This window comes from Numenius arquata, chromosome 8, assembly GCF_964106895.1.
Source record: "Numenius arquata chromosome 8, bNumArq3.hap1.1, whole genome shotgun sequence".
Classification (NCBI taxonomy): Eukaryota; Metazoa; Chordata; class Aves; order Charadriiformes; family Scolopacidae; genus Numenius; species Numenius arquata.
In genome coordinates this window covers 38,594,379-38,621,785 of record NC_133583.1, presented here as the reverse complement: position 1 = coordinate 38,621,785, position 27,407 = coordinate 38,594,379, and the positions used below count along the sequence as shown (strand labels likewise).

The following is a 27,407-nucleotide window of genomic DNA, read 5'->3' as shown; positions in this document are numbered from 1 at the left end:
ACCTGCTGCTCAGTCTTTCTTTTTGCACAGACTTAGAAGATACTTCCAAGCAGTTGTCTCAAACTGAACAATGCCATTGCATTCACTAAAAAGAACAACATTCAAGTTTTCTTTTGTCTCCTCCTTTCTATTTCTAATCATTCATCCTAATTGTGTCGGATTTGAGGTCAAACAGGAATGGGAAAATGTCATTTGTTTTATTTCAGTTTACACATCAGCAAAATATATTCTCAAATTTGAGAGCTTTTCACATTTCAAAAAGATCAGGATTTCACCCATTGTCTCATAATTCTCTTCATAAAGAAATAGTCTATTAAAAATATTAATATTTAGATACATTGTTATCAGTTGGTTCACGTTAGACAAGAAGGCATTTGCAAAGGGCTCAAAAAAAAAGAGGCATTCACATTTACACAAAAGCAAAGTTTCCAGTCATCGACATTCTGATAAAGGAATTAGAAAAAAACCATGCAAATTAAGAAATAACGTGCTTACTCTGAAGACAGAGTAAAGTGAAGCACAATATAGAAAGATAATTAATGATAGAAAAAAACAGAAAAAAATACAGCAAAAATAAAAATATTATGTGTATTATCTATTGTAAATGTAGAGTTAGAATAAGAAAAGCTTTATAAGAAAATACATATTGCAGTGCTAACTGTGGACAGGAAAACCCTTGCACATTCTAGTACCTGATCAGTCATGCTGCATTATGTCAAATCCAGTTTTGCAGTCACATTACACATCACATCAGACAAGACTGGGATAATCTGAGATGATGCACTGTAGCAGTATGTATCAAGTAGCAAGTCTTTTAATGTAGTCTGAAACTTAATGAATCTAGGGGTTTGATATTTTAGTTTTCAATATAGTGCTTTTCAACAAATAATGCAAAAATAACGCAACCCGATACCACATGAAAGTTTCCAACTAGAGATTAAGCAAAACTCACTGTGACTGTCCAAGCCCAAATACCACAAGGACCATAGGAATTTTCTTTCCACAAAACTTTTCCCACTGAACAGCATATACTGTTTTTTGAGTTTTTAAACATAGTAAATAAAGCTGATAACATCAATGAAAAAACAGCAGTCACAGCACAGCATGCAGCTTTTCATAGTCATGTCTAACTATAAGGAAGCTCTTTTGGTTACAACATTCAAGCCTTACACTGAAACCCTGGGAAAAAAGACCAGAGCTGCCACAACACTGTAAAGAGAACACTTCAGCCTTCTCAAATCTTCTTTTCCATTCTACTTCCCAACCTGTGGGCATTTTCCAAGACACAGAAAAAACTGAACAAAGGAGGATTTCTTGCGAGTGGGGGAGGCGGAGTGGATAGAAAAGAGAAGGGGGATGGAACCCACACACGATTGTAATAAAAGATGAAACACAGTGAAGCAACTTCTGTGGCTAGCATTAGGAAAATCTAATTTGGGACTTAAAACTGAGTTCCTTCCCCATCACAGTGGAACAGTCACCAGGGAAGCCCTCTCACAGGCTCCTCAGTCCTCCTTCCACAACGGCTTCTACTATGGGATGCCCTAGGCTCACAGAAAATGAAATGTTTTATCCATTTCTGCTGTCAAACAATCTTGATGAGTGGCCAGATCAGAAAGTCACCCATATACCAGGAATACTTAATCTGAGGTAAATAATGACAGAGAACATGTTCCTCGTTTTATGGTAAAACTACGTCTTATTTTCACAAGCAATGTGGTGAGTCAAAAGTAGTTTCCCTTCCTCTCTTCTACTTTTTCCCCAGGCTCTTTTAACTCCTACACTCTAGCAGAGACAAAGTGTCAGGATACAAAAACAGAGTGAATCTGTAATTAGAAAAATTTTTCCAATTCTCTCTTCCATTCAGCAGCAGAGTTTTTGTAAGGGACAAGCACAAGTGCCCTCTCCTGCATAGTGCTGGATCCCCATAACCAGATATACTCCAGTCACTACAGCAACGTCCTTGGGCTGCCCCTGAGCCTTCCAAGTACACTTTCTCTTTCCAAGCTACGTGCAGAATATTAGTCCCGCTGGGACCAATTCTCTGCTACATCACCAACCCAGAGACCTGTAGATCCTTGTCTTGCTAGTCTCGTTCGTTATTTGGACACGCAATTCTTATCTCTGCATCAGCCATCAGAGACACCGTTCAAGAAGCAGAATGACCATCATCTTCAGCCAATCCTGCATTTTGGAACAGATCTTTAGTCTGTGAAGTTTGCAGAGTTCAGTGTAGAAAAGTTACCCAGGTATCTTATTTGATTTCCCTCAGTATCGTCAGACTTTGGAGCACACCATTTTTTATGACTTTGTGCATATGAAATATTCCCCTTTTAAAAATAAACATTTCCAACAAGAAAAACTATGCAAAGTATCTTCCACATCAGGTTGGACTAAGCAAATGAGCTGTAATTTCTTCAGTGGGCTAGGCACAAATATTTCTTTTACTGTCAGTTTAACTTCCTCTACACAATTAAGGCTTACAAAATAAAATGCACCAGGAAAACTACTAAACTTTGAGCCCCAAACCCCCATCTTATCTCTCTATTAAATATCTAATTACTACAGATAATGTGTCTCAAGAGAAGAAATAAAAGGCTAAGAGACAGTTTACTATAGCTCCTTCCTTCTACTTTCCCATGTGCAGAATAAGCACATTAAAATTCCAGTCTTCATTTCCAGAAAGGCTGTATTTCTAAATATATAAACAAGGAAAAAAAAAATCCTTACTTCACAAATTCTAACATACTGAGTACATCTTCCCCTGGACGTTTTGCCCTTCAGATGTTTCAGTATTAGCCTTACAGACTTTAAGAACGATTGTCTCAAGTTTGTTTTGCTACAGGCTGCCAACAAATCTAACAAAAATATAATAAAGGGATAATAAAGTATTACGTTGATTAGATTAATTAAATTCTTATAGCAAGTTTAAATTTTAAATAGGAAATTAATGAAATGCAAATAACACTGCCTCTACTGAAAAAGAGCACACAAAGGAAAAACATAAAGAGTAGAAGCAACTAGAATCTGCAGTCTTTGACTCCTGGTTATGGGTGTCAATCTCATAGCTCAGCACTAGCAACATGAAGGTACCCAGCAGCAGAGAGCACTGGAACCATCTTGTGGCTTCATATTCTACAAGGAGTTAAAGGAAGAAACTTCAGAACACAGAACAAAGGAAAATTCTCCTCTTTTATTCTAAATCTATTTACTACTAACTTTACTGCTACCGGTTAGAAACCGCGGTTTAAGCAATCTGCCTGGAAAGTCTGCTGCTGTCCACTAGTGACCAGTTCCGCTGTCTTTCTGTATTTTGAGGGCTATTTCTTCTAATTGCTTCCTTGGCAGCTTTTCAATACTAGCTCAACTTCAGCAATTAAGACCTGTACAGATCCCCCCTCTCTGGGTCAAGACCACTGAGAATGTGTTATACCCATTACAAACATTTCAATTAATGTTGAAAAATTACTTCTCTGGAGTACTTAACAACTAAACATCTCCTTCCCAGACTTCAAGTATTTTTAAACTAAACTTATTTTTTTCCTTAAACAGGAAGGAAAAATGCATTACGCAGGGCAGTGGGGAAGGGATGAGGGGTGTTTAGCCTGAAAAAACATTTGCTATTCCTTATATATAAGCACATCATTTTTCCACCACAAAAAGCACATAGATACTTCATTGCAGGAATCGCAGCACATATATGGAAATAAAGAAATACATCACACAGAGAAATGCAAAAGTAACTCTGCCATCGGATCAAGAAAGCTCCTTTCAAAAGTGAATTAGCTGCAAAATAAGACAGTGTATCAACAAGAGCAGGTGCTGACCTAGACACCGTTAAGTAGATCACTCCTTCTGTTAAACACAAAGAAAGTAAAGGCACTGTAAATACTAACTTAATCGAGCCATTCTGCCCAGGGGACTGATGATAAACCTCACAGGTATCATTTAAACCCAGAGATTTTCCTCCAGATTGTCATAACTCAGTAGGACTGTCAGCCCGGAGAGAAGAGGAACCTTCTCTTCCCCTAGAAGCAATCCCACAAGCGTGTTTTTCTGAGTGACCTGGAACAGCAGCAAGTGCCCAGATACAGATGCTCTTGGGTTGGGCACAGGCTGTCCAGCAGTCACGTGTTCTGCAGAACAGTACAGTGAGAGAGCTACCCTTTCTTTGAGGTTGACACTTTTCCCACAAAAGGGAAAAGCATATTAGAAAGTTCTAATGGTACTTCTTGGTTTTGATTTTGACTCATTTTTGCAGAAATGCCATTTAGGTCAGGTTTTGAAGATCTTTTTCCCATACCAGTCTCTTCAAGAAAGGCAATTATATCAGAAGAAATTACACAGGGTTTGATTATAAGTAGATGTTTGCAAAATATCCCATAATTTTTAAAGTGCATTGTATTTGAAACTGAGTAGCCATTTCACTTGATTAAAACTTGGCTTTAGAGAATAGTTAATGGATGCATGCCCACCTGTGAGCCCAGAGGCGTAACAAATAAGCAGATGCATGAAGTATCAGATAAGGAGTCTGCAGTGAATTGCAACTGTTTTAAGTATTAAAAGAAGAAATACTACAGGGAGCCCAGATAAAACTCAATACCTTGAACTCTCTTCAACTCTCAACCCCGAGTTAGACCTCTGCATTTTAGAGCTGTTATTATTCTGCACTCCATGCTATGCTTGTAATAATTTAAAATGCTCCATACAGAACTGTTCAGAATTATGGACACCCTGAGCACAAACTGCTGAAGAAAATTTTAAAGCGTATGTGACATGAAATCTGATGCTGTATTCATGCAGTATAGGCTATAAAGAAAATGGCACAGGTGAATACCTGAGGACACCGAAAATTTTCATTCCAGTTTTACTTATTGTACTAAAATGTGACACCACTGCAGAAAATGCATCAATAAACCTAGCTCTGCCATAAGTATTAATTGATAACAGAAATTAATTATGAGACATTCTAAGTTAAAATACCTGGTTTATGCCAAAGTTACCTCCTTTCAAAACTGTAAGCACCTTAGAAGTTTGCCACGACAACTGGTACTAAGCATCTCAGAAAATTTTGGAAAAATTTAACTAGACAATAAAATATAGCAAACATGTGTCACATATTCAAATGTTTTAAATAATAACATGGACAGTAGAAGTTAAGAAACAGGAAACCATATACGTTACTGTTAAACAAGACAAAAAACTTTCATCCAAACCTCATATAAAGAATTTCATGCAAAGTTGGTCCCAAGAGATGTTCAACCTCACTCCCTGGTCTGATATGCAGCAGACTTCCCTAAGAATCCTGTTCCCCACAAACGGCAGAGCCAGCCTTACCTTTGCACTACCCTTTCTTTCCACATGAAACATTTCAGCTCTGTGCAACCATCACCACTTCAACTGATCACTTCATACAACATGCTGTCATCTAATTGAAAGGCATTTGTGTAATAAACAAAATAAGAGTGCAGAGACAAAATCACAAATAAATAACAATTTTTCGATCTTTACTAAGATTTTGTTATTTACTGTGAAAAGGTGAAGAGAGAAAATTAGATTCTAAGGGGTGTTCTCACTAAAGGTAGGCAATGCCATTTCACAAAGGATGATTTTCAGCTTCTTTTCTACCTTCTCAGAAGCAATACTGATTATTTACAGCTAATTCATTTCCTCTGTTCCAGCTAGGCTGTCATATTTCAGAATCATCTTTGAAGATGCTATTTACTGAATTAATCAATCAATCAATTCTCCATATGCTAATACTCAAACATTCTGGTTTGTCACATCAAAGAGTCTCCATCAAGAAGACATGTTATATAATTAAATTAACCATATCACAAGTAAATTGTGCTTTTGATCAAGAACACACAACTTCTAAGACTTTGCTAGGAAATTTGCTTATTTGATCATATGATGAGTGGCTTTTTTGAGATCAAGGAAATTATCTTGTTAACTTTTTGGAAACATACTGCATTGTTTCAAACAAGATAATGGCTTTCCTTTTTCCTTATCAGCCTACTTCACTGACAAGCATGGGAGACCGACTGCTTTGAGCTAATCTATTCCGGTATAACATTTTTAACCACCACCTGATAGGAACAAAGCTCTGTCACACATCAGTATTTGTAAATCAAAAGCATCAATGCTTTATATACTTTAATATTCACTAGCCGAGTCTGATTTGTGAAAGTTCTAAATCTTAAAAATTCAAATTTACAAAGTTGCTTGTCTTGATAAGCTTTAAATATTTTATCATCTATTTATAGTTAACTGAAGACAAATGTTTATGTTTTGGAGTAAAAAAACATAAAAATATAGGATGTATACAGCCATAAACTTGTAAATTACCAGGCAAACTCCTAAATCTGCTAAGAAAAAAGATAGCCTGGGTTTGCAGGGAGAAACTAGGACATCTGTTCATATAGCCAACATATGAGGACAAACATGTAATACAGAACTCCATGTTTAAAGGCTGAAAAAAGCTAACACCTTGCGCAAAAAAACCAATTTTTATTTTTATGATGTAGTGTCATTACAAATTGATTTCACTGAATTTTAAGAAAAAATTATTAATTTTCATAGTAATATACCTCACATGTGGTAAGGTAAGTTGTAAGAACATAAGGACTGGAAAATCTTTGATTTTTGTGAACCAGAAGACATAATATCAAAGTATATTTATCATCTCCAAGTGTTCACATACTGTTTTTGTAAATTCTGTTTGGCTTTCACATTCTACCCTGTGCTCTTAATCATAAACAGAAACATCACACAATTCTCGCTGTGTCTGGCATAACCTAAAGAAATTGCATACCTATAAATACTTTGTGAATGGTTGCTTATAACTGAAAAATATTTGATCGAAAACAACTGGAGTCATAGCAAAAAACAAGCAACTATTCTTCTTTGCAGACATGAACTTGTCATTCATTTTCACAGTATTAAAATATTTATAATGATAGAGAAGCCCAGGCAGACATGTTTGTTTATTGCTTTGGTAACCTACGTGAGGTTGGTATAAGTGAAACACCTTTGCAGGTATTTGAAAAATGCAGGAGATATCTAAGGCTTTTAAAGTGCTCTGATAAGAAAGCCTTAATTTAATATGTCAGTGTTCAATATGTCAGAGCTCAAATATTCTCTCAGAAGAAGTCTTAACGCATATGCATTATTAATGCACTATCTGAGGGAACAGATCTATTTGAGCTGAATCTGACCAATGTCATTAGTCACAGAATGCAAACCAAATTTGGAAATAGGTATGATAATAGGTAAGAGAACACTTTTCACCTACCTTGCTTCTTGCACTAGTTTTCTTTAAAATTTAGAAAACCAATGAGCTGTATCTACAATTTATGTAGCTTGCCTAATCTAAAATGTTGTGCACACATCTATCAGGTTTGAGAATCAATGAATCTCGGGATTATTTCCTTAAAATCAGATGATGAGTTCTGCGTCCCTTGAGTCGCAGGATGTGAATTTATGTCTAACTGAAATGGTAGTTTTTTTAAAACCATATTAGACTGTACCTGAGCTGCTGCACAAACTCTGTAATGACCTAAAACTTAAATACAGTGTAATTAAAACTAAAACCACTAATTTTTTGAGGGCTGTACAGCTCTCATGTCTGAAATCTCTTCTATTTGGATATTAAAAAAAAAAACCATTCATTAACTTCATGCAATTAAGGCATACCCTAATCACTGTAGTGATCATGTGTTTCCCAGTGATTTTTCAGGGATTACTAATTAGACATGATGTTAATATTGCACTTTCAGTAGGTATGTCAAAGCAGAAACTACAATAATAGTACTTCTGAAGGTGAAATTTTAACTAAGTACATTAAAAAAGAGGCCTGTTCCTCTGCCTGGAAGATATTTTCATGTACTTCTCAGTTTGTGAAAGAGAGATGTTGACTAAAGCCTAATTAAAAGGCGTGTTACAACAGTGTTGTATGAGACTTAACAATATTGGCTCTGTGCATCTTGAAATCCAGCAGTACTAAGCTCAAGATGACAAGGCCCTGATCAACCTAAGCCCTGCAGGAGACTGAAGTAGACAATCTCCACACACCTCTTCCAACCTAAATTCTTCTGTGATTAAATTTTAAATCGCCTTTCTGTGTAAAATGTTCCTATCTAGGTATGAATACTGAAGACAAGTTTGCTGATGGCCATTTTTAGAGTGGATTACAAAGCACAATTGAGCAACCAGAGAAAGACTTAATTAAATTAGTAAACTGGACACCATGATGACAAAATAAACTCAGCACAAGCCAGCATAAGATATTGCATGCCGTATTAGACTAATACATTCAAATATTAAGTCAGTGGGAAAACATAACATGGCCTTTCATGGAAGAGGTCTCTGCCATTGTGAGGAAGGCAACACTCACCTGCTCCATGCTCTACTGTGATCAAGAAACAAACTACACACAAAGAAATATTTAGTGGATGGAAGCAAATGTTTAGTGTCAACATGAGCCAGCTGTAGTAATAACATTTTCTTTCAGTATTTATTCTATCATCTTATGATGAAATAAAAGAGAATTAAATTCATCACAGCAATGAGGAGAACAGCAGTTGCCACATAATAAGAAATTAAGCCTGATAATTACTCAGCTAAGTAATTCCAAAGTAATATAACTGAGGTATATACACACATACAATAGAGGACAATTTCAATGAGTTCAACCATTTCAAGAAGTTTTTTTCTTTTAATAAAGAATAGTTAGCATAAATTCATTGACACATTAGTCAACTATTTTTTAGAAAGACCATTTTTAAAATACAAAAGCGTCTGTAGGAGAGCTTTATGGGGGGAAAAAAACACCAATCAGTGCTCCTACATTTTAGTTTAAGCCGAATAACAGAAAAATATCAAATATTTTATGTAATTTGCAGGTATATTATGAGACATTACATATTTGTTCTGATTATTCTGTGTTTTTTTTAATACAGAAGCAAAGAGATTAGAGAGGATATACTACTAGGAAACCTAACAAAACTGTCTCACACTCGCAATCAGATTTTGAGGTTTTTAATGGCTTAGTTACAGCAAATAAGCCATACACTTTAATCACATTGCTGACAAACTTTCACTTGATACATGACCTCTCTAATTTGGTTGAGCAATTTGGTGCAGTAATTTGGCTGTACACCTCTATTATTATTATCTTGGATATCACTTGGAATGCCTTTGCATTTAAACCAATGCTATTTGACATGCTAGATTAAATTCAAATATTCCACATTTGGTAAAGTCTTTGTAGTACTATCTTTTAAAAGGTGCTTATTTACCCATACAGCTATAGGCTCATCCATTACTATGAACAGAGTTCCAAGACCAAAATAGTAACTACTCAAATTAACCACTATCGCTATTAAGCAGTGCATCTCTTCTGGGGCAAGAAGTGGTTATGCTTCCCCTACACATGCAAAACTTCCATTCACATCAGTGAGGGAACAGGCACACCAAGAGAGAACTCCACCATTTGTGATATGATGGCTCCTGTTAAAACATCCTCCAGTGGTCTCTGCCTACTAGCTTTGCAAAAATCTCTCAAATTCATCAGATTTATGAGTCCAACCAAACTTTCAGCTTCAAGAGCTTGACTGCAATGTTAACTGTGCCGCCCCAGTGTCCTACTTCATTTTATTGTCATCTAGAAAATCCAGTGCTCCCAAATAACCAGCAATTTTGAAGGCTGTACACAAACTTATAAAAAAACAAAATTTAAAAAAAAAAAGGGGGGGGGAAGGAGAGAAAGAGGGGAGCTGACCTAGTCTCAACTGTGGAGATTACTGTGAATAGGTCAATAGCATCAAACTGAGTGCAGCTGTGCCACAGTATCATTGCTGCTGAGAATGTAGTGTATGAACAGGCTTCATCAATAACCCTTATGAAATTCTTAGGAAAAATAAGAATTGAGGTGCATTGGCATTATATATTTTCTAAATAAAGTTATAGTCTCAGGAAAACAGCAAATACATACTGTAGCAACAGAACTGTCATAAGAATAAAAACAATTTACTCAGTCTCTTATGACCAGTAACCCATTGTTCCCAACGTCCCTCATGACAAAACAACTTGCCATAACCACAGTAACAACAGAGCTGGCTAAGAGATAGAATATTTTCACAGGTTTGTGAAACTAGTTTTCTAACAGACACTTACTAGTCTGAAAAGTAACACACTGGAAATTGCACTGGGATTTCATCCTTCCTTCCTTTAAAGATTTTCCATATCAAGTGCGCCTAATGTATTCCTACCCTCCAAACCTAAATCAAGTCCAGCCAGCAAAGCAATGCTCTCCTCTATTTCATACTTCATCAATAAGACAAGCTTCTGGAGACAAATTTTCACCTCAGTGACACCAGCGTCTCAACAGTAAGTGCCTTTTCAGCAATATAACTATTATCACTGTTGTTCATACATTGGTATAAATACCTAAGCTGCTAAAAAATAAAAAATTACAGCCTAGCTAACATAGTTATGCCAATAAAACTGTTATAGTGGCATCAAGGTTAATTCTTAATTTAAAAATAATAAGAGGGATTCTAATTTGTTCTCGTTATGTTCTTAGATTAACATTTGCACAGTGTTGTGACTTCATACAGAATGCTATCCGCTATCCTGAAGGCAACAAAACTCTATTGAAATTTCTGTCTGGAACTCGGTAAACAACATCATTTCTGATAATCAAAAAATAATGTAATTCACCCATTCAACTGTGCTGCTTTTGCAGGCTCAGTAAAAATTTTAAATAATGAGTATTTTGCCCATAAAAGCAGCAATTATAACTGAGTATGATGAATAGCAGCATAATTTCAATCACAGCTACTTTTCAGAGTAGAATCACACTAGAACAGACAACCTACACAGTAGGCAATGAGACCCCTGAAAACAACAAATCAAACCAACCAACAATTGCTCAAAACACTTGGCTTAGTTTATTCACAAATGCAAACTCTTGTGCCTCAGCATGAATTAGAATATAATTATCACTACATACACCAAAGTATGTTTTGGGAGAGCTGCTGAGGGAAATATGCTATGGAGTCAAACCCATGTAACGGAGTTGGGGAAAAGGTATAAAAACTTCAGAAAGCATAAATGCCCCTCATTGTTTTCAAACCTAGTGATTATAAACACAAGGGAGCAAAAAAGCAATGCAAATGCCCCTATATCATGTTGTACCTCACCCCTGACTTGCAGTAACCCTGCAGCCCCAGTTCCTGTGCCTCTTTTAATCACACAGAAAGAGGTTAAACTACAGGTATGGGTTTATGAGAAGGGCAAGCATCGATGCAAGGCAAGGCTGACACCACCACTCATTTTCATCTGCCCAAGAGAAAAGAGTAGCACATTAACCTGTCAACCCTTCAGGTCCTGTTTGACTGCTCACGTGGAGCAACCAGCAGCAGTAAACCATTGTTCGCAAAGGCATGCTCATGAACAGCTCATGAGGACGGGCTGATGCCTAGCACTGTGTAAGGATATGCACTCACCACACACACGGCAGTGGGGGGGTCCTGCACAGAACCCTAAAAATGTTTTGGAAGAACAGAGGATACTCTCCTGGGAAAAAAACATCGCTCTCTTACTGCTCTCCTTAGCTCCTTGGCAGACTTTTGTTTTGTTTGGTTGGGGTTTTTTTGTACACTGGACCAGGATGCCTGAAGAGCGATCAATAGTTGCAATGCTAAAGCTGATAAATCTGAGTTCTTCATGCTTTTCATACCCATTATATCTATGTTTAAGTAAATATCAATAATGACACTACAGGAAGTGGAACAGGGAGAGCACAGGGACAGAAAGAAGCAAAGTACTCAGCTTTCTGTACACATACAAATAAACACCTCTTCCCATCCCCCACTATGCTAGCCAGAAATTTTTGCCAAAACACACACCATTTCTGCCTCCAATAAAAATGAGCAAGGTGGGAACCCTAGTAAGCAGGCCTTATATTATTGTCCAGCCCAAGATCTCCTCCCTTATGTTTTTATTTAAATCATTAGCACTCATCATACTAAATTTTTTAAATAGATATATAAAGAGTTTATGAGCAAATTTCACTCCTATCAGCTTATAATAGCCTTTTTCCGATTTTATATACCTTTACAATCACATCTAAACCAATCTTTATTAATGCTGTCTCTCTGTTTCACTTGGAGTATCTCACTCCCCCTCACACTTTTTTTTTTTTTACCATAAAGCAAGCATCGCCCTGTCATCCAATTTCCTTGTTCACATTTTAAATTTAATCAGAATACCTGAGGTGTCAATAATCATGTTTGTCTTTCTGACAAGAATCAGAAATGGAAATAAAGCTCATGCTGCATAACAATGTAATGTAATCTGCAGTGCTGTATCTGAACAACTTTTCAAGAAGTCTAAAGCAACCTTTTCTTTTAGTTGAAAACATATAAAGGAAGTCAGTCTTTTGACACTGAATTTAATAAGCCAAGCACCTTGATTCAAGTACTAAACAATAAATTAGTTAAAAGCCCCTAGGAAAGATGCCAGGATCCCCTCTCAAATCATCAGCATCATCTTTCAAAAAATATATTTCAATTAATCACAAAAAAGGGGGGAGGGGGAATAAGGAGGGAGAATGTCATTATTGCGTTAGATATTTATTGCTAGAACAATTAATATTTCCCCCTCGTTGCTTTAGACAGTATTACTAAAACAGTCTTAGCAGCAAAGTTGGAAAGCAATGCACAGCCTACAGCGCCCTCTTTCTTTTCCAAGAGGAGTTTCAGGGAAGAATTCTGTTCATGAAGTTGTCAGTCAGTTGTCAGAAAGTCAAACAAAATAGATAACCAGTATTAAAAAAATCTAAACATGAAAGCAGTTCAGCCTAATTTGATATTCTTATACTGGTGATGAACATGATTCTACCTTAATAAAAATATACTTACAGGGCCATCTGAAACTGTTCAAGCCATTTTTTCTTCAAGTCTTTAGTTTTGCAATAAACTTCTAAACCATTTTGACCTTGGATATGAATGAGGTAGAAACCATAAGACCACTGCGTAAAAAGACGGGCAATACAAAGGTCATCAGTTATAAAGGAAGGAAAAGGAAAAAAAAAACCACAAACATTTTTATGTTCTTTAATTCCCTGATTTTGGGAACAGCAAGACCATGTTATTGTGTTCACTTAGGAACAACATACTCAAATGTTTTACTTACATGAGAATAAACAGAGTTGATATCCCTAAACACTCACTTCAGCTTACATTTAGAACATAAAACTTTGTAAAGAAATTGTATATACATTCTGAACTACTGCAAAATGTTTCAAATTGCTGGTAAAAATATGCATTTTTATGAACTAGCTACAAATATTTACCTTCTTATTTTCTTTATCCGTAGTGGGATTATTTGTAATTTTGTATTTCTGAAGATCTATTATTTCCTTCATTTCATAATTATCACCTCTCCGTTTGCAAACAATTACGGCGAGATCAAATAAGAAGATATGCCTATGGAAATGCAACATAAAGATGGTTAAAAACACTCCAGAAAGCCAACATCCAAAGTATTATTTTTACACACCTTTGCCTGTGGCACTTAAAATTTTTGAAGTTGAACAACTAAACTACTGAAAAACGGAACAAAAATCACTAGAAGAACTTTTGGTAGAGACTTACTAATTGCAAGGGTCTTAGGTGATCTTAGATGATAACATAATAGCTAACTTTCCATGAATCGCTTTGCAAATCCACTTGGTAAACAGTGCATAGCCTCTGTAAATGCACAGTGAAATGGAAAGCAGTCTCAAGAATCATTGAGCTGACCTCAAATCTAAAAAGAGTGTTACTTTATAGGCTTTTTAATAGCAAACACCAGAAGTTATGTCATCACCTGTCTTGCCTAGCACGTTTGTCTAAAGTAGTTATCCTTATTTCCCCATCACCTTGAGGTCTTCCATACTGTAGAAGGGAATGATTCTGAAACAGAAGTAATACATATGATTCAATACAGCAAAAGTGTCAAGATGATGCATTCAAATGTTAGACCACTCACTCCTTTTACCCCAAAAAAGGGCTTTTCATGCCACAGTCATCTGAACTAAATACAATAAAGAATCAGTCCTTTCCATTTTAGTCTTCAAATGGAAAAAATACTAAAACACCTGAGTCACTGTACAAATACAAACCTTTAGCTATGCATATATACTTAACTACAGACAGACCCTCAAAATAGAAGAGATTTCTGTAGTTAAATAATTTATGTCATTCTAAACCAAGCAAAGTATACTTATACTTAAATATTCCAGAGTACTATAATCTCATATGAAATGGGGAAAAAATACATCTATCAATATATTTGATCAAAAGTTACTTTAAAATTGTATCAATGAAAAGTATCACATACCAAATTCTCTATTGATAGTTGAAACTGTCTAATTTCACGGAGCGTTTCATTATCTCTCTTTACTTCATTTACATATTGAGCCAAGTCCTAGAGCATCAACAGAAAAAGGGAGGGGAAAAAAACCTTTTCCATAACAGACCACTTTAATACATTATTTTGGCAAATTTATTTCTAATTTTGTCTTTGACTTATGTGCATATTTAGTGTATTAAAAAAAAACTTTAATGTTCAATAATAACCAATACATATGCCTAAATAAAGAAAAAAGCTTCTGCACATCTTCAATCATATTTACAACTTTCTTCATCATATCCACTGAAACAAATTTAGTAGCAAGAAATAGGAAAAAACATAATAAATTGTAAAACAGCGCTGATTTTTTCTGAATTTCATTAATGTCTTATTTTCAAGATTAAAGATGGAAATGTAATTTATGCAGCACACTGCTGAAAAAGCAGTCAACACCATCCAATATCTAAGAATAAGGCAAAAGGTAAATAGTGCATATAGTAGAAAACATATGTAAGGCAGCTCAAAAGCAGCACATAAGTTGTAAACTTATGATAAGCCTGGGTGCTTATTAGGAGAGAAGAAGCTGCTGCCCCAGTAGTAGGATCTTGCTCTTACTGTTGCACAGCTTAGAGAAGCCATTACACAGCGTATTTTAAAAGGGCTTTTTAATTGGATATACTACCTGAAGTCGCAGGTTGAGATCAATATTGTCCCCTTTACCAGAACATGTACTGTGCACATTTCACTAAAGCCTTCAAAATGCTCTGAACATGCTTGAGTAATAGTGATAATTTGCTGGGGCTTCTCTGTTTATCGCTAGAGATGACGAGTGAGCAGGAGTGGTAATTGGTAAGGTCAGGGATGCTGAGAGCAGCAGTTGCAAAAGGCATTCTGATGTTCACAACTTACTTTTACAGTATCCTTTCAATATGGTCACAAATTTGGAGGGTGGAAGAAAGATACATCTTCTTCCTAAGACATTTTTAATCAGAATCTAAGAATAGCTCCAATGATTATGCTAGCTTCTCAAATAAATCTGTTCAGGATACATTCACATCAGTCTTAAAGGAGTTAGCGTAGAAATTAAGTAACCTCTTTTCTTGCTGCTGAAAGAAATCTGACAGCATAATCCTTCCTAGAATTTTCTTCCTTGGGGGGCAGTACCATTTTGCTGGCAGTTTTTCCAAAGACTTTTCATTTTTGAGCAGACACACCAGGGTTTTTAGAAGCAACATACCAACCAATGCTGCAGTTACTTCTACTACACCGGGAGGCACTATTTTAAGAGGACATAGTAAATCAGCAGGGGAAAAACACTGCAACCTAAAGGTCATAGCTGGGGTTTTTTAGTGGAGTGGGGGTGGGTTTTTTCGCTTTTTTAATTGACTGGTTATGTCCTGCCAGCCAGCAAGCCACAGCCACTCTGGCTAGAGATTTCTTAATTGTTTTTTTTCATTTTCACCAAAACCAATGAAGTAAGCCAGCAAACTGGAAATAAAAGGGGACGGGGGAGGGAGAATAAAAACCAGGGTTATTTTCTTAGCCAGTTAGCAGCAGCCAGGATGCAAGGCTTGCCGCTAGATGGAAGCAACACTGTACCATCCCATTTCAGGCATCTTTCCATGGGAAATTATCATGGTGGCTCTCTGCATTCACTGCCCAAAACCAGAGCCAAAAATCTCATTAGCGAGCTGGTCTGTATTCCAGGCATTCAAGGCAGACAGTCACATAATTTGAGACAGCTGTGTGACCCAAAACTAACTTAGTCTGACTTCAGCATCTTCTGTAGACCATATAGATTACAGTAGGAGATACAGCCTATGTCGTGTTGGCTTCTTTCCCCCTTTTGCCACAAAGGATAGAAAAAAATTCACAATTCCAGCACATGAATGTCACATTTCATGCTGTGAAGCCAACTGAAGCAGAACTGTACTTCATTTCTGAAGCTGTTCAGAGGAGCACATAATATATTACCTTACACATAAGGCAGTACAGCTATTCTATAAAACATTTGTTTGTACCACTTGCAGGTGAATGTAGTGTGACAGATACTCTACCTCCAGAAAGATACTACTGCTTTCAACGGTAAAGCCACAGAGATCATATTAAGATGACAGTAAACAAGTCTTGTAAAGAAAGATGACTGTCTTCAACTCACTAGGAAACTACTGACCTTGATTAGAATTGACGTGCAGTGGTAGAAATATTCCTAAATTCTGGAAGTGAGACCATCATTATTGAAATACCTGTTTCATCTCATCTCATTATATGTCAGCAAAGTGATGTAGGAGTAAACTGAAATAAGGAAGTTGCATTTCATAAATCCTCCACTTGAGAAAACTACTGAACTTGTTTCCCAGACTTGAGCAAAGCACTCAACTATATGCTTGCCCTGACATACTCAACGAAGCTCACAGTGACCTGTGAAAACATGTTTGACCTGCTGTGAAGAACATTATTCTCTTCCAGGAAATACAGTTCCGACCTACCATTTTAACTGCCAACCAAGACATAAATAGTTCATTCCCATGAATACTTACCTTCATTGCATCAAGTGCCAGTTTAAGATTTGCCTTCTCGATGGGATCAGTAGTGTGCTTTACCAGCTCCTGTGGACAGAGCAGTTAAAACTTTTCACCTACTGTCTGTCAATTTATAAATGCAAGTTGTCATTGCTCATACCCACCTCACCTACACACACACACACACACCAAAAAAGAAAAAAGCCAAAACCGGAAAACAGAGCCCAAGAATTCACATTTTCATCCCCATAGTGAGCAGCCTGTAATCCAGAGGTGACTAGTGCAAACAGCTAATTGGCAAGTGTTTAAGAATAACTGCTGTAGAGCCTAAACACTGACTTTAGCTGATAACAAACCATCATTAGAAACTAATTTTGTCTGTCTAGCACTTAATACTTGCCAATCAGATCATTACTGTATGTGCATGCTGAAAGCACAGGAAAACACTTGAGTTCATTTGCACATTACTATACAGTATATCATCCCATTCCAAAGCATGTACTTGTCTGCAGAGAGGGATGTATGCTGGCAATAAAATCTCAGCCAAACTGTGCAACTGCTTAAAAGAAGTCACTGTCTCATTATGCCTAAGATAAAGCTGACTCAGAAGACGTATTTAAATCAAATGGAAATGTTTAAAGAATTTTTTTAGCCACTTCCCATATGGAAAATAATAGGGTGGTTTTGGTTTTTATGAAGTGAAAAAGTAACCTCTTGGGGAAACAGGCTATTTCTTCTTTATAATTTGAGAAGAGAATTACACATTTCAGCTAACATAATAACTTGCTAAAATCCTAGGAAATGAAGAAATAAGTATTTATGCTTCACATTACAATGCTAACAATTTATTGGATTTTTTTTTTCTTTCAAAGTCTATAAAAATTTCCTTCTTGTACGATGTACACTAGTATCACACGTTAGAGCATAGTGACATATTGTATGCCATCTTTTCATAATATACAAGTTGATTATAAAATCATGACGCAGATATCATCAGCTTTTTTAAAAACCACTTGTACCATTCATTTTGCTCTTTCCAATTTTCCATTGATCAAAATATTGATGACTCATTTATAGAAATATTTTTAAAAATTTAATATTGCAGAATGTGCATTGCTCCGCTGAGTCAAAATTATGCTTCACACACAAGTAGTATATCTTTTTAAAATGACATTTTACAAGCATCAGCAGGGTTGACAGTCTAATATAGTAATATATTTCTTTGCAGCTGAACTAATGAGTCTCCTGGCACAGCTATCAAATTAAATTTATAAGACTCTCCACCCTTATTACAGGACTAACTGCAAAAGCAAACGCTTTGTGTGTTATAACAAGAAGCATTTCAAAATAAATATGGCTTTATTGTAATTTATGACAGCAAAGCAGCATCTTAAAAGTATACTGTAAGTACAGTCCAGCTTCCTCTTTTGGGTGGTAATGGTTCACATTTCAAACTACCAGATTATAGTTTGGTATTACTAACCGTTTTAAACAAACCAAGAATGAAAGATTCAGATACCGAGGAAACAATTTTGTTTTATTCTTTTTTCCCCAGATATGCTTCAGCTCTGAGGAACGATCTCTGTAAGAAAACTTGCACTTGACTGGATTTTATTTCATAACAAATCAGCCACAAATCTATGGAAATGTCAACCACCTCCCTTTGATAAAGACCTTTACCTCTCATTCTTACAATCCACTGATGATAAACAATCATACTTTTGCTCTCCACCCCCTTAAATTTCAAAAATAAAATACCTGGAGCAGTAGGTGATATTTTAGTACTCTTTGCATTGGAACCACTAAAAGATCCCGCAGTGTAAATTTCCCATTATTGGCCCTCTTGGAACATTCCTAGTTCAAATCAGAAGAAAGAATAAGACAAGAAAGTTAGAAAATAATATAATTCAAGTGATACATGTGAAAATTCAGTGATATACAGGCCAAGCAACTATATTAAATATCTCAGATATTTTAACAGCATGAGAAAGAGTAGGATAAACGTCACAGAGGCAACAAAAATTAGGCATTCCATTGAACTTAGAAAAAAAAAAATACCAAAAAAACCCAAGACATTGCTTATAAGCGTAGCACAGATGGCAAATATTATACTTATCTTCAAAAAAGCAAAAAATAATCTTGAAAACTACAGGCCCAGTAGTCTCACTTTAGCTCCTGCAAAAATTATGGAGAAAGTCCTCTTGGAAGCAATTTCTGAGCACATAAAGGAAAGAGACTGGGAACATCCACCATTGATTTACCACAGGTAAATCAATGCCTGACCTACTTGACTGCTTTCCACAATGAAATGGCCAGATCTGTGAATGGGTGGGGAGAATCAACTCTTCCAAGGCTTTCAACATCATCTCCCACAGCATCCTGATATCCAAGTTGGGATGTTATGCTCCAGATGAATGAACTACTAGACGTATGAAAAACTGGCTAGATGATGAGGCTCAAAAAAAGCGGTGACTAATGTTTCCTATACTACCTGAGGGACAGTTGCAAGTAGAGCTCCTCAGGAGTCTGTCCAGGGAACCCTCCCATTTAATATTTTTAGCAATGATCTGCAGGAAAAGACAGAGGACACCCACAGCAAGTCTGCAGACAACACCAAATTGGAGGTGCAGGTGACACTCTTCTGGCCACATCCAAGAGAGCCTCACATGAAGGCAATGAGGTGAAAGCTCTGCTGGAAAGTACCCGGGGATCATGGCACAGCAAGCCCTGTGAGGCTGTGGGACCAGGGCTTGTTCAGAACAGAGGTCTCTCCCAACCTGAGTGATTCTGCAATTCTGTGTTCTCACCTGAGATGCCACAATAAGCAGAAGGGTATCGCTGATGATCACTTCCCCAAAAAAATAATACCTAACCAACTGATGTCAATGGCAAAATTCCATTCACTTCAGTGCCAGGATGTGTACCACACCAGCTCACATATTCATTTGATCAGAAGCTCCAAAAAAAATTAAAAGATAAACACATTCACATATCAGTCCAGCTAGTTTTTCATCATTAAGTTTTTGACTTGTATGAAAGCAGGGCATACTCACAGAAAAACAGTTTTTTAAATACATATACACACGTTAAAAAATACTGATACCTCTAACTTCAATTTAACATCTTCTTTTGTCTTAGAGATGTTGTCTAAGCACGATATCGCTATCTCCACTTGACTGCAGTATTGTCCATAAATAACCAATCTAAAGCAAGAGATAAAGAATAAAAGAAAAAATTGTTTATTTAAGAACAATCTTTGATCATTTTTCACAAATACATGGTTTACGATCCTCCTTTCAAAAGGAGCAGTACCTAAATCAGCAAGGGTAGGATTTAGTGACAGACTTGAATGGGCAGCATGAATACAAGGAAGAATATTCAGAGTACGATTTTGATCTACCTTCAAAATTCTGTAAAATCACTGCAATTTCCTTTAACACTCACATCTATATGTTCTGATAAATACAGTACTCATTAAAAAGCAGCGCAACTGCTGTTAAACATAACAACAGCATGTAGTATTTACAAGACTGTAGATTTCCAAGGTTGTAATGAATACATTCTGTAACACAGGCTTAACAGGATTAATTACAGCTATTCTTCAAAGAACTTGCAGGTCACTCATCTCCAACAGTTTCTACCAGGTTATATCCTGTGAGTTCTCAGATCAAAATAACAGTGTATGAAAACTCGAGATATTTTCAGTAGTTGTCAAGGGCAGCAATGCTTCCTGAAGAAGCCTGGTTTTATGACAGGAGTTTCTTGCCCCTGCTGGAAGTGCTTCTTTTTGCTAGTGCCATTGCAAAGAGTGCTGTTTCCTTTCACCTTTTCGTATATTTCTTGAGGTGATTCTTTCTATACGCTTCAAATCCCTTTTTGGAGGTTCCCATTGGGGTCTCCTACATTTCTTTTTCTCTTGCCTAATCTTTACCTGTTTTGTGGTTTTTTTTCCCCAAATTCTTTTTTCACATTAAAGTGATTATATTGATTTAACACCACTTCTGATTATGTTTAATCACTACATGGTTAAGACACTGAGTCTATCTCCATCCGTTTCTTTTTTGTATAATATAAACTTGAGGTTTCTTCTCAATGTCCTGTTTTCCCTTCTTAGCACATATTTCAGAACTACTTTGGAAAGATAAGCATGTTCCAGAAATATTTTTTGTCCCTTTTCCATCTACAGCAGCAGAAAGTCTCACAGCCTGGGAAATAACTATGTCCTGCTCCAACATAAAAGCTGAGACAGAGGGTCTCAGAAGGCAAGACTGTTTATGGGCAGCCTGGGACACCCTCCTTCCTCAGAAAACAACTCTCCTGTCTAACGTTTGCCCGATGCTGGTGTCCAATTTCTCACAGGGCTGTTGTTACTGCAACAGTGCTCCTTCCCCATCACCCTTAACCAAATCCAATTAGCTCCCACAGGTCTTTCCTGCTCCAGTCCCAAAAGGAACTAATTTTTAACCACAACTGAAGGGTTACTTCAGGGTAGGTCAGCACTGTAGCCCACGGTACAAGTGTTTTTCAGCTAAGTACCACAGGCATATAAGTTCATCTATACAGTCCAACTGCTGTTCACTGCTGGTAGAAAAAACAATCTGAAAAGGTGGGTAAAAAAATTGACAATTAGCCTACAGGGTCTGGCATGCTGCCACAGCTATCCTGTTATCAGCTTGGCTGTTTTTCACAGTTTGAAGGTAGAGTGTGTTTGCTTTACTGTCACACCTCTGACTGCAGGGTAGGGTAAGACACTAGTCTCTTCTCTCTTCTCTTTTGCACCTGCTTTCTCTCTTTCAAGTTATGACTGCGTCTGTTTTCTTTAACCTGGAATAGCCTTAATATATATCCTTGCCTTATTTTGCCCTTTCTTCCCCTTTTATAACATTTTATCTGTTAAACAGCATAGGTACATGCTATAAAATATCTGGGATTATTTGCATGAAAAAATGCTGTGCAAAATAAGCTATTTAAGTTTGGTTCAAAATATAGATGCTTCCTGTCTATGTAACAATACTGCCAAATCTGGGGGTAAGAAGAGGGAGGGCTCAAATAGCAATAAGTTACATTTTGACTTCCAGGCTCAAAATACCAAATACTAGCTTATTAAGTATATTGACATCAAATTCAATCCTGTTTCAGAAATATTCATCAAATAAAAATATGGTAAAATACTTCACCAAATTGAGCATATGTTATCACAATTAGTAAGAGTCCATAAATCTTACCTTTCCTTGTAGTTAATAAAAATTTGATATAGGTTCTGGTCATTTTTGTTAACAATGGAATCATTGATGTCCTGTGTTAGATTCCTGTGAATTTTCACCAAATCCTTTAAAAGAGGAATGAGGATGGGGAAAGATTTAAGAAAAAAAAAAAAAGAAAAAAATAACTTTAAAGCTTTGAATGCAAAAATAAATTCTTTCATGTTTGATCCATTAATTTCAATAAAATGGAAAACAGATCATTTGAGAATAGAACCTAATTTCAAGGTTTGACACATCTTCCACGTGTAGTGCAACAAGAAAAACTAAACTCCAAGAACTACCTATTAGAGACTAATTTATTCTAGCTTGGAACGTGCACTGTTAATTCATCTTCATTTTATAATGATAATTTTAAAATTAAGCAAGTCAAGTAAATGCTTTAGTGACAAGATAAAGTAATGATTCATGTCCCTGAGCTGTGAAAAATTAGTTTTGTACATTACATTAGTCAATTAGTGATGTTCTAGTGCTAAGTTAACTGCAATCATAATGAGTTTCCCAATACAGCAGGCCACTAATGGCTGAAAGGCAAGAATATTGTGGAAGGATTTGCTCCCTGAGTATAGTAGCAACTCACCTTACTTTTTCCACTATTATGCAAAAATCTGTAATCAACTACAGGAGATTACATCAGCCTTAATACTGTATAGATACTATCAGAGAATTCACAAGAAATTAAGTCAAAACAGATTTAAAAGTTTTCAAATCAGGATAACTGACCACAAGCGGTATACAGACCACTGCAATGAAAAATATAGGACTGTTTAAAAAAAAGCCATTGAAGATGGTTTGACGTAGTAAACGATACTACGATACTACAAAAATAATACGCAATATTGAGTAGTGAAATAAGCGAAAACATTTCACCTCACACTGAAGAAAACCAGGAATACACACAAGGTCAATCACATCACAGGTGAGGGAGCAAAAACAGATCAAATTCAGTTGCTAGCAATGGTATGGCCACGTCCTCAGAATCTTAAGTTGCAGCAGACAAAAATATTATTATAGAAACACTCTCGATTAATAATTAATACAGGAGCACATTTTCTCAGGAGTGCACAGGGACTCAACTAAACAACACCCCTGAAAAAACAGCTTACAACGTCTCTTTGAGTTTCTACCTGCAATTCAAAGTCAAGTTTTAAATTAAACTGATGGTAACCTGCTCTAGTGGAGGTGTCCCTGCCCATGGCAGGGGGGTTGGAACTAGATGATCTTTAAGGTCCCTTCCAACTCTAACCATTCTATGATTCTATAATTATTAGAAGTTAACGAAAGTTCCATCACTTCAGTATCTATTAGACACACTTCCATCTCTCTTTCCCTCTGTATGTCCATATATACATCTCAATTCAAATGTGTGCATAGGTGTATACACAAATGCATCTATATACGCATGCACAAGTATATACATAGACAAATGTACATACAAATGCCTATATATGTACATATATAGACATATATGTACACGGACACACACACAAATATAGAGCCATACATATATTTTATATGGCAGAACTTTGAAATCTGACCCCTAATGAAAGTCACTCTCTTTAGACTGGAGAGTAGTCACTGGGGTGGTTGGTTTTGTGGGTGTTTTTTTTTTCTTAAAAGTAAAATATATTTTGACATCAGCAGATGATTTTGTCCAGCAAGCACCTTGCAGAGTCTGTATGAGGAATATAGCATCATCCTAAAGCAGCAATCCTTCACCACAACCCTTTAACAGAGGCAAATCCTGTTCTGAGAGGACCGTACTTGCTCTCCACATTGCAGCTTGCTGTAGAGCTCTGCATAACAGCTATTTTTAGTTTAAAACAAGCTTCCACTGCCCTCCAGCCTTCCTGCTGAGGAACTGCCGCAGAGATAAGGTCTGAGCAGACAAAGTATTTGCACATATTTTTGGCTTAGACAAGCCCTATATTTCATTTAATGTTTTTGCATGCCTGTGAAGTGCTACTGGCACCAGAAATAAGCAGAGTCTTGCAAGAGCAGAATACTCAATGCTGATAATGAAAAGCAAAAAACAACCTAAGTGTAAAAGTTTACTACATGACTTCCTAGTTACAAGTAAACAGGCTTTGTTCTTTTTACTGCTCTTATCTGATCCCCTTACCTATCTTTAACAAGTACTAAGTAAGCTGACCTCTCAGTTTGTGGCATGTAAGCCCTTTTTATACCCTCACTAGCGTTTCACATTTGCTGGCTTTAGATCCTTCAATGCACATAAGTCAATATGCCCAGGCAAATAGAGCCTTAGGGAAGAGGTTTACAGTAACTTGGGTAGGGCACATCAGGGCCTTATTTGCAGTGAATTAGAAACATTAATGTAGGATTAAATACAAATTTGTTTTCAAAAGCAAAGGGATCTCTATAGGCAGCTGACATACTTCAAGAACACAAGTAGGTTATGGATATCTGTGGCATTATTTTAGACCAATATTCAAAAAGACGGAAATTACAGCAATTGAGATTCAGGGTGATAACTTTAATAGCAGAATAAACATGGCAAGGTGTCAGGTATCATTATCAGTTTAGTATCTGTCACAATTTCGCTTCTGTCGGGATGGTGCTGGAACAGCAACTAAAATATTCTTACAGACCAGGTTCCCACAGAACAAAAAAAAAAAATCCCCAACACCACCTCCTACAGCCCTGAGAACCTGTCGGACATGCCAGAGATGGCCAAAACAGAGGTGATCTTTTACAGGCAATAAAGGTTTGATGTGGCCCTTGGGTCACCCTCTGGGGATCAATTTCTTTACAGTGTGCCTCATGAAAGAACATTCCTTTCATTTGTCTGTGTTGAGAGAGGCTTCAGACCACGTCTGATGTCTTCCTTTAAAGTCAGATAAAGACATTTGCTGAATACTTACATCAACTAAAATATATGTAAATTGTCATACTATTACGATTTGGCCAAAAAATAAATGGAACAAAGTAATAATCACAGAAATCTTAAAGATTTCAGTCAAATAAAGAGGTCTTCTAGACACTTCACAGAGGAGCTCCTTATCCTTTCCGGTACCAGATTCTGAATCCAAAACTGTGAGTTATCTTAAGTTTAAAATGTATTCAGTGATGACAGAGCCAGAGTAGATACAAGGATTTGCAGAGTAGCTATAGAAATCCTTATGAAAGCACCACTCAGCATACAGTGGTAGGCAACCTAACAGTCACAACTTTGTACCATCACTAAAATACCAGCACATATTAAAAGAAAACCGATCTTCTATAAATTATTAGCTAAGGGTCAAAAAAACTCCAGTTTATAACCATTCACTGTCTGACACAATAATACTATTTCTCTTATCCTATTCCCTCAAGCAGAAAAAAAAAAATGAAATAGCATGCACATCTTTTTTTTATCAACTGCTCTAATATCTGCATAAATGCACCATATTTCAAATAATCATTTTGTGCAGTAACATACAACACAAATATGTTATAACCAGCTATGAACCTTGTATCTGTTCATTAAATATGCAATTACTTACAGGAATGTTGATGAAAACAGTATCAAACTCTGATGCTGACAGAAACCTTTTCAATGGCACCATGAAAAACTGCAAGGAAAAAAATAATGTAAATATACATCGACTATGTCATTATATTTTCTAGACTGTTATAATAATGCATAAGTTACAATTCTTTATGTAGTATCTTACCTTCTCTATCGATTCCAGAGTTTCAGTGTATTTTTCTTCAGTTTGCTTTATTTCGGCGAGACAACAGCTTCTTATGTCATTTTCAGTATACTTCTGCAATTACAATGGAGTCAAATTTAAGTCATTAACAGGCACCTAATGGATAACAAATGCATTTATTTGTTTAGAATTAAGCAATTAGGATAACTGCTTCCTGAAATTTTCTGAGTACTGCAGCCTCCAAAGATGATAGCAATAGCCAAGAATATTTTAATGTTCAATTAGCTGATGACTTTAAGAGTTTTACTAAAATTCAGCATCAAAGGAATATTATGAAAAGTTAATGTTTAGACATAAACCACTGAAATATCTGCATGTACTTCGGAAGCTGAAATACAAGGTCACATTTAATTTACATCCAGACTGAGAAATCTTATTTAAAATACTCAGCAGTTAATAATTCCATTAAACTTAATGGGGCTAAATCATGTAAGTAACTTGCATTGCCATAAATATTGAATTCAGTCTAATCCCTGCACTTATTTACAGTTTTCTGCTTTAGTTCTCAAGGGGAGCTTTCTCTTCAGACACAATACGAATACGTCCTCAAATTACGAAGTGCAATGACCTCTAAGTTCAATTCTTGCATATGAATGCATGTGTCTTCAATGAGACTCTGGGATTTTTGCATGTAAACTACCAGACTCAAAGGAAATTGAAGTAATTATCAGCACAGGACTCTATAAAAATAGTTTACAAGCCCTCTTACTGAAGATCAGATTTACATTGTTCCAGCTTCAATAACTTGCAAATCTGATTTCAAATAAAAGATTAAGTACCTGCAAGAAGGTATGGAAAGCATTCATGTCAAGCAAGACCTAAAACATCTGGAGACATACAGGTTAGCTTGAAGACCTGACACAGTAACGAGATAGGCTCTTGCTATTAAAAGCAAGAATTGATCCAAAATGTTTTCTCCAAAACAAACAATGTCATGGTTTAATCCCACATCCCCTGCTAGGACCACGCAGATGCTCACTCACTCCCCCTGGTTGGGATGGCGAAGAGAATCAGAAGAGTAAAAGTGAGAAAACTCATGGGTTGAGACAGACAGTTTAATAGGTAGAGCAAAAGCCATGCCTGCAAACAAAGCAAAACAAGGAATTCATTCACCTCCCATTGCCAGGGAGGTGTTCAGCCATGTCCAGGAAAGCAGGGCTCCATCACATATAACAGTTCCTTGGGAAGACAAATGCCATAACTCTGAATATCCCCCCCTTCCTTCTTCTTCCTCTGCTTTATATACTAAGCATGACGTCATATTGCATGGAATATTCCTTTGGTCAGCTGGAGTCAACTGTCCCGTCTGTGTCTCCTCCCAACTTCTTGTGCCCTGCCCAGCCTACTTGCTAGCGGGTCAGTGTGAGGAGCAGAAAAGGCCTTGAGTGCTTCGCAACAACCAAAAACATCAGTGTGCTATCAAAACCACTTCCATTCCAAATCCAAAACACAGCACCACACCAGCTGCTAGTAGGAAAGTTAACTCTATCCCAACTGACACCATGACAGCA

The 27,407-nt window shown here is 36.5% G+C and overlaps 1 protein-coding gene across 1 annotated transcript in view; it reads right to left on the bottom strand.

Annotated features, from left to right (window-relative positions):
* The window catches only part of VAV3 (vav guanine nucleotide exchange factor 3), a 165,555-nt gene that overhangs the window by 67,946 nt on the left and 70,202 nt on the right, over positions 1–27,407 (bottom strand). Inside the window, exons 6-15 of the mRNA XM_074152877.1 lie at positions 25,858–25,950; positions 25,687–25,755; positions 22,148–22,251; positions 20,026–20,125; positions 18,681–18,776; positions 16,941–17,009; positions 14,389–14,475; positions 13,876–13,961; positions 13,361–13,493; positions 12,927–13,036 (exon numbers count right to left, since the gene is read on the bottom strand). Coding sequence (XP_074008978.1) covers positions 12,927–13,036; positions 13,361–13,493; positions 13,876–13,961; positions 14,389–14,475; positions 16,941–17,009; positions 18,681–18,776; positions 20,026–20,125; positions 22,148–22,251; positions 25,687–25,755; positions 25,858–25,950 — 947 coding nt within the window. The remainder of the gene's footprint in view (positions 1–12,926; positions 13,037–13,360; positions 13,494–13,875; positions 13,962–14,388; positions 14,476–16,940; positions 17,010–18,680; positions 18,777–20,025; positions 20,126–22,147; positions 22,252–25,686; positions 25,756–25,857; positions 25,951–27,407) is intronic.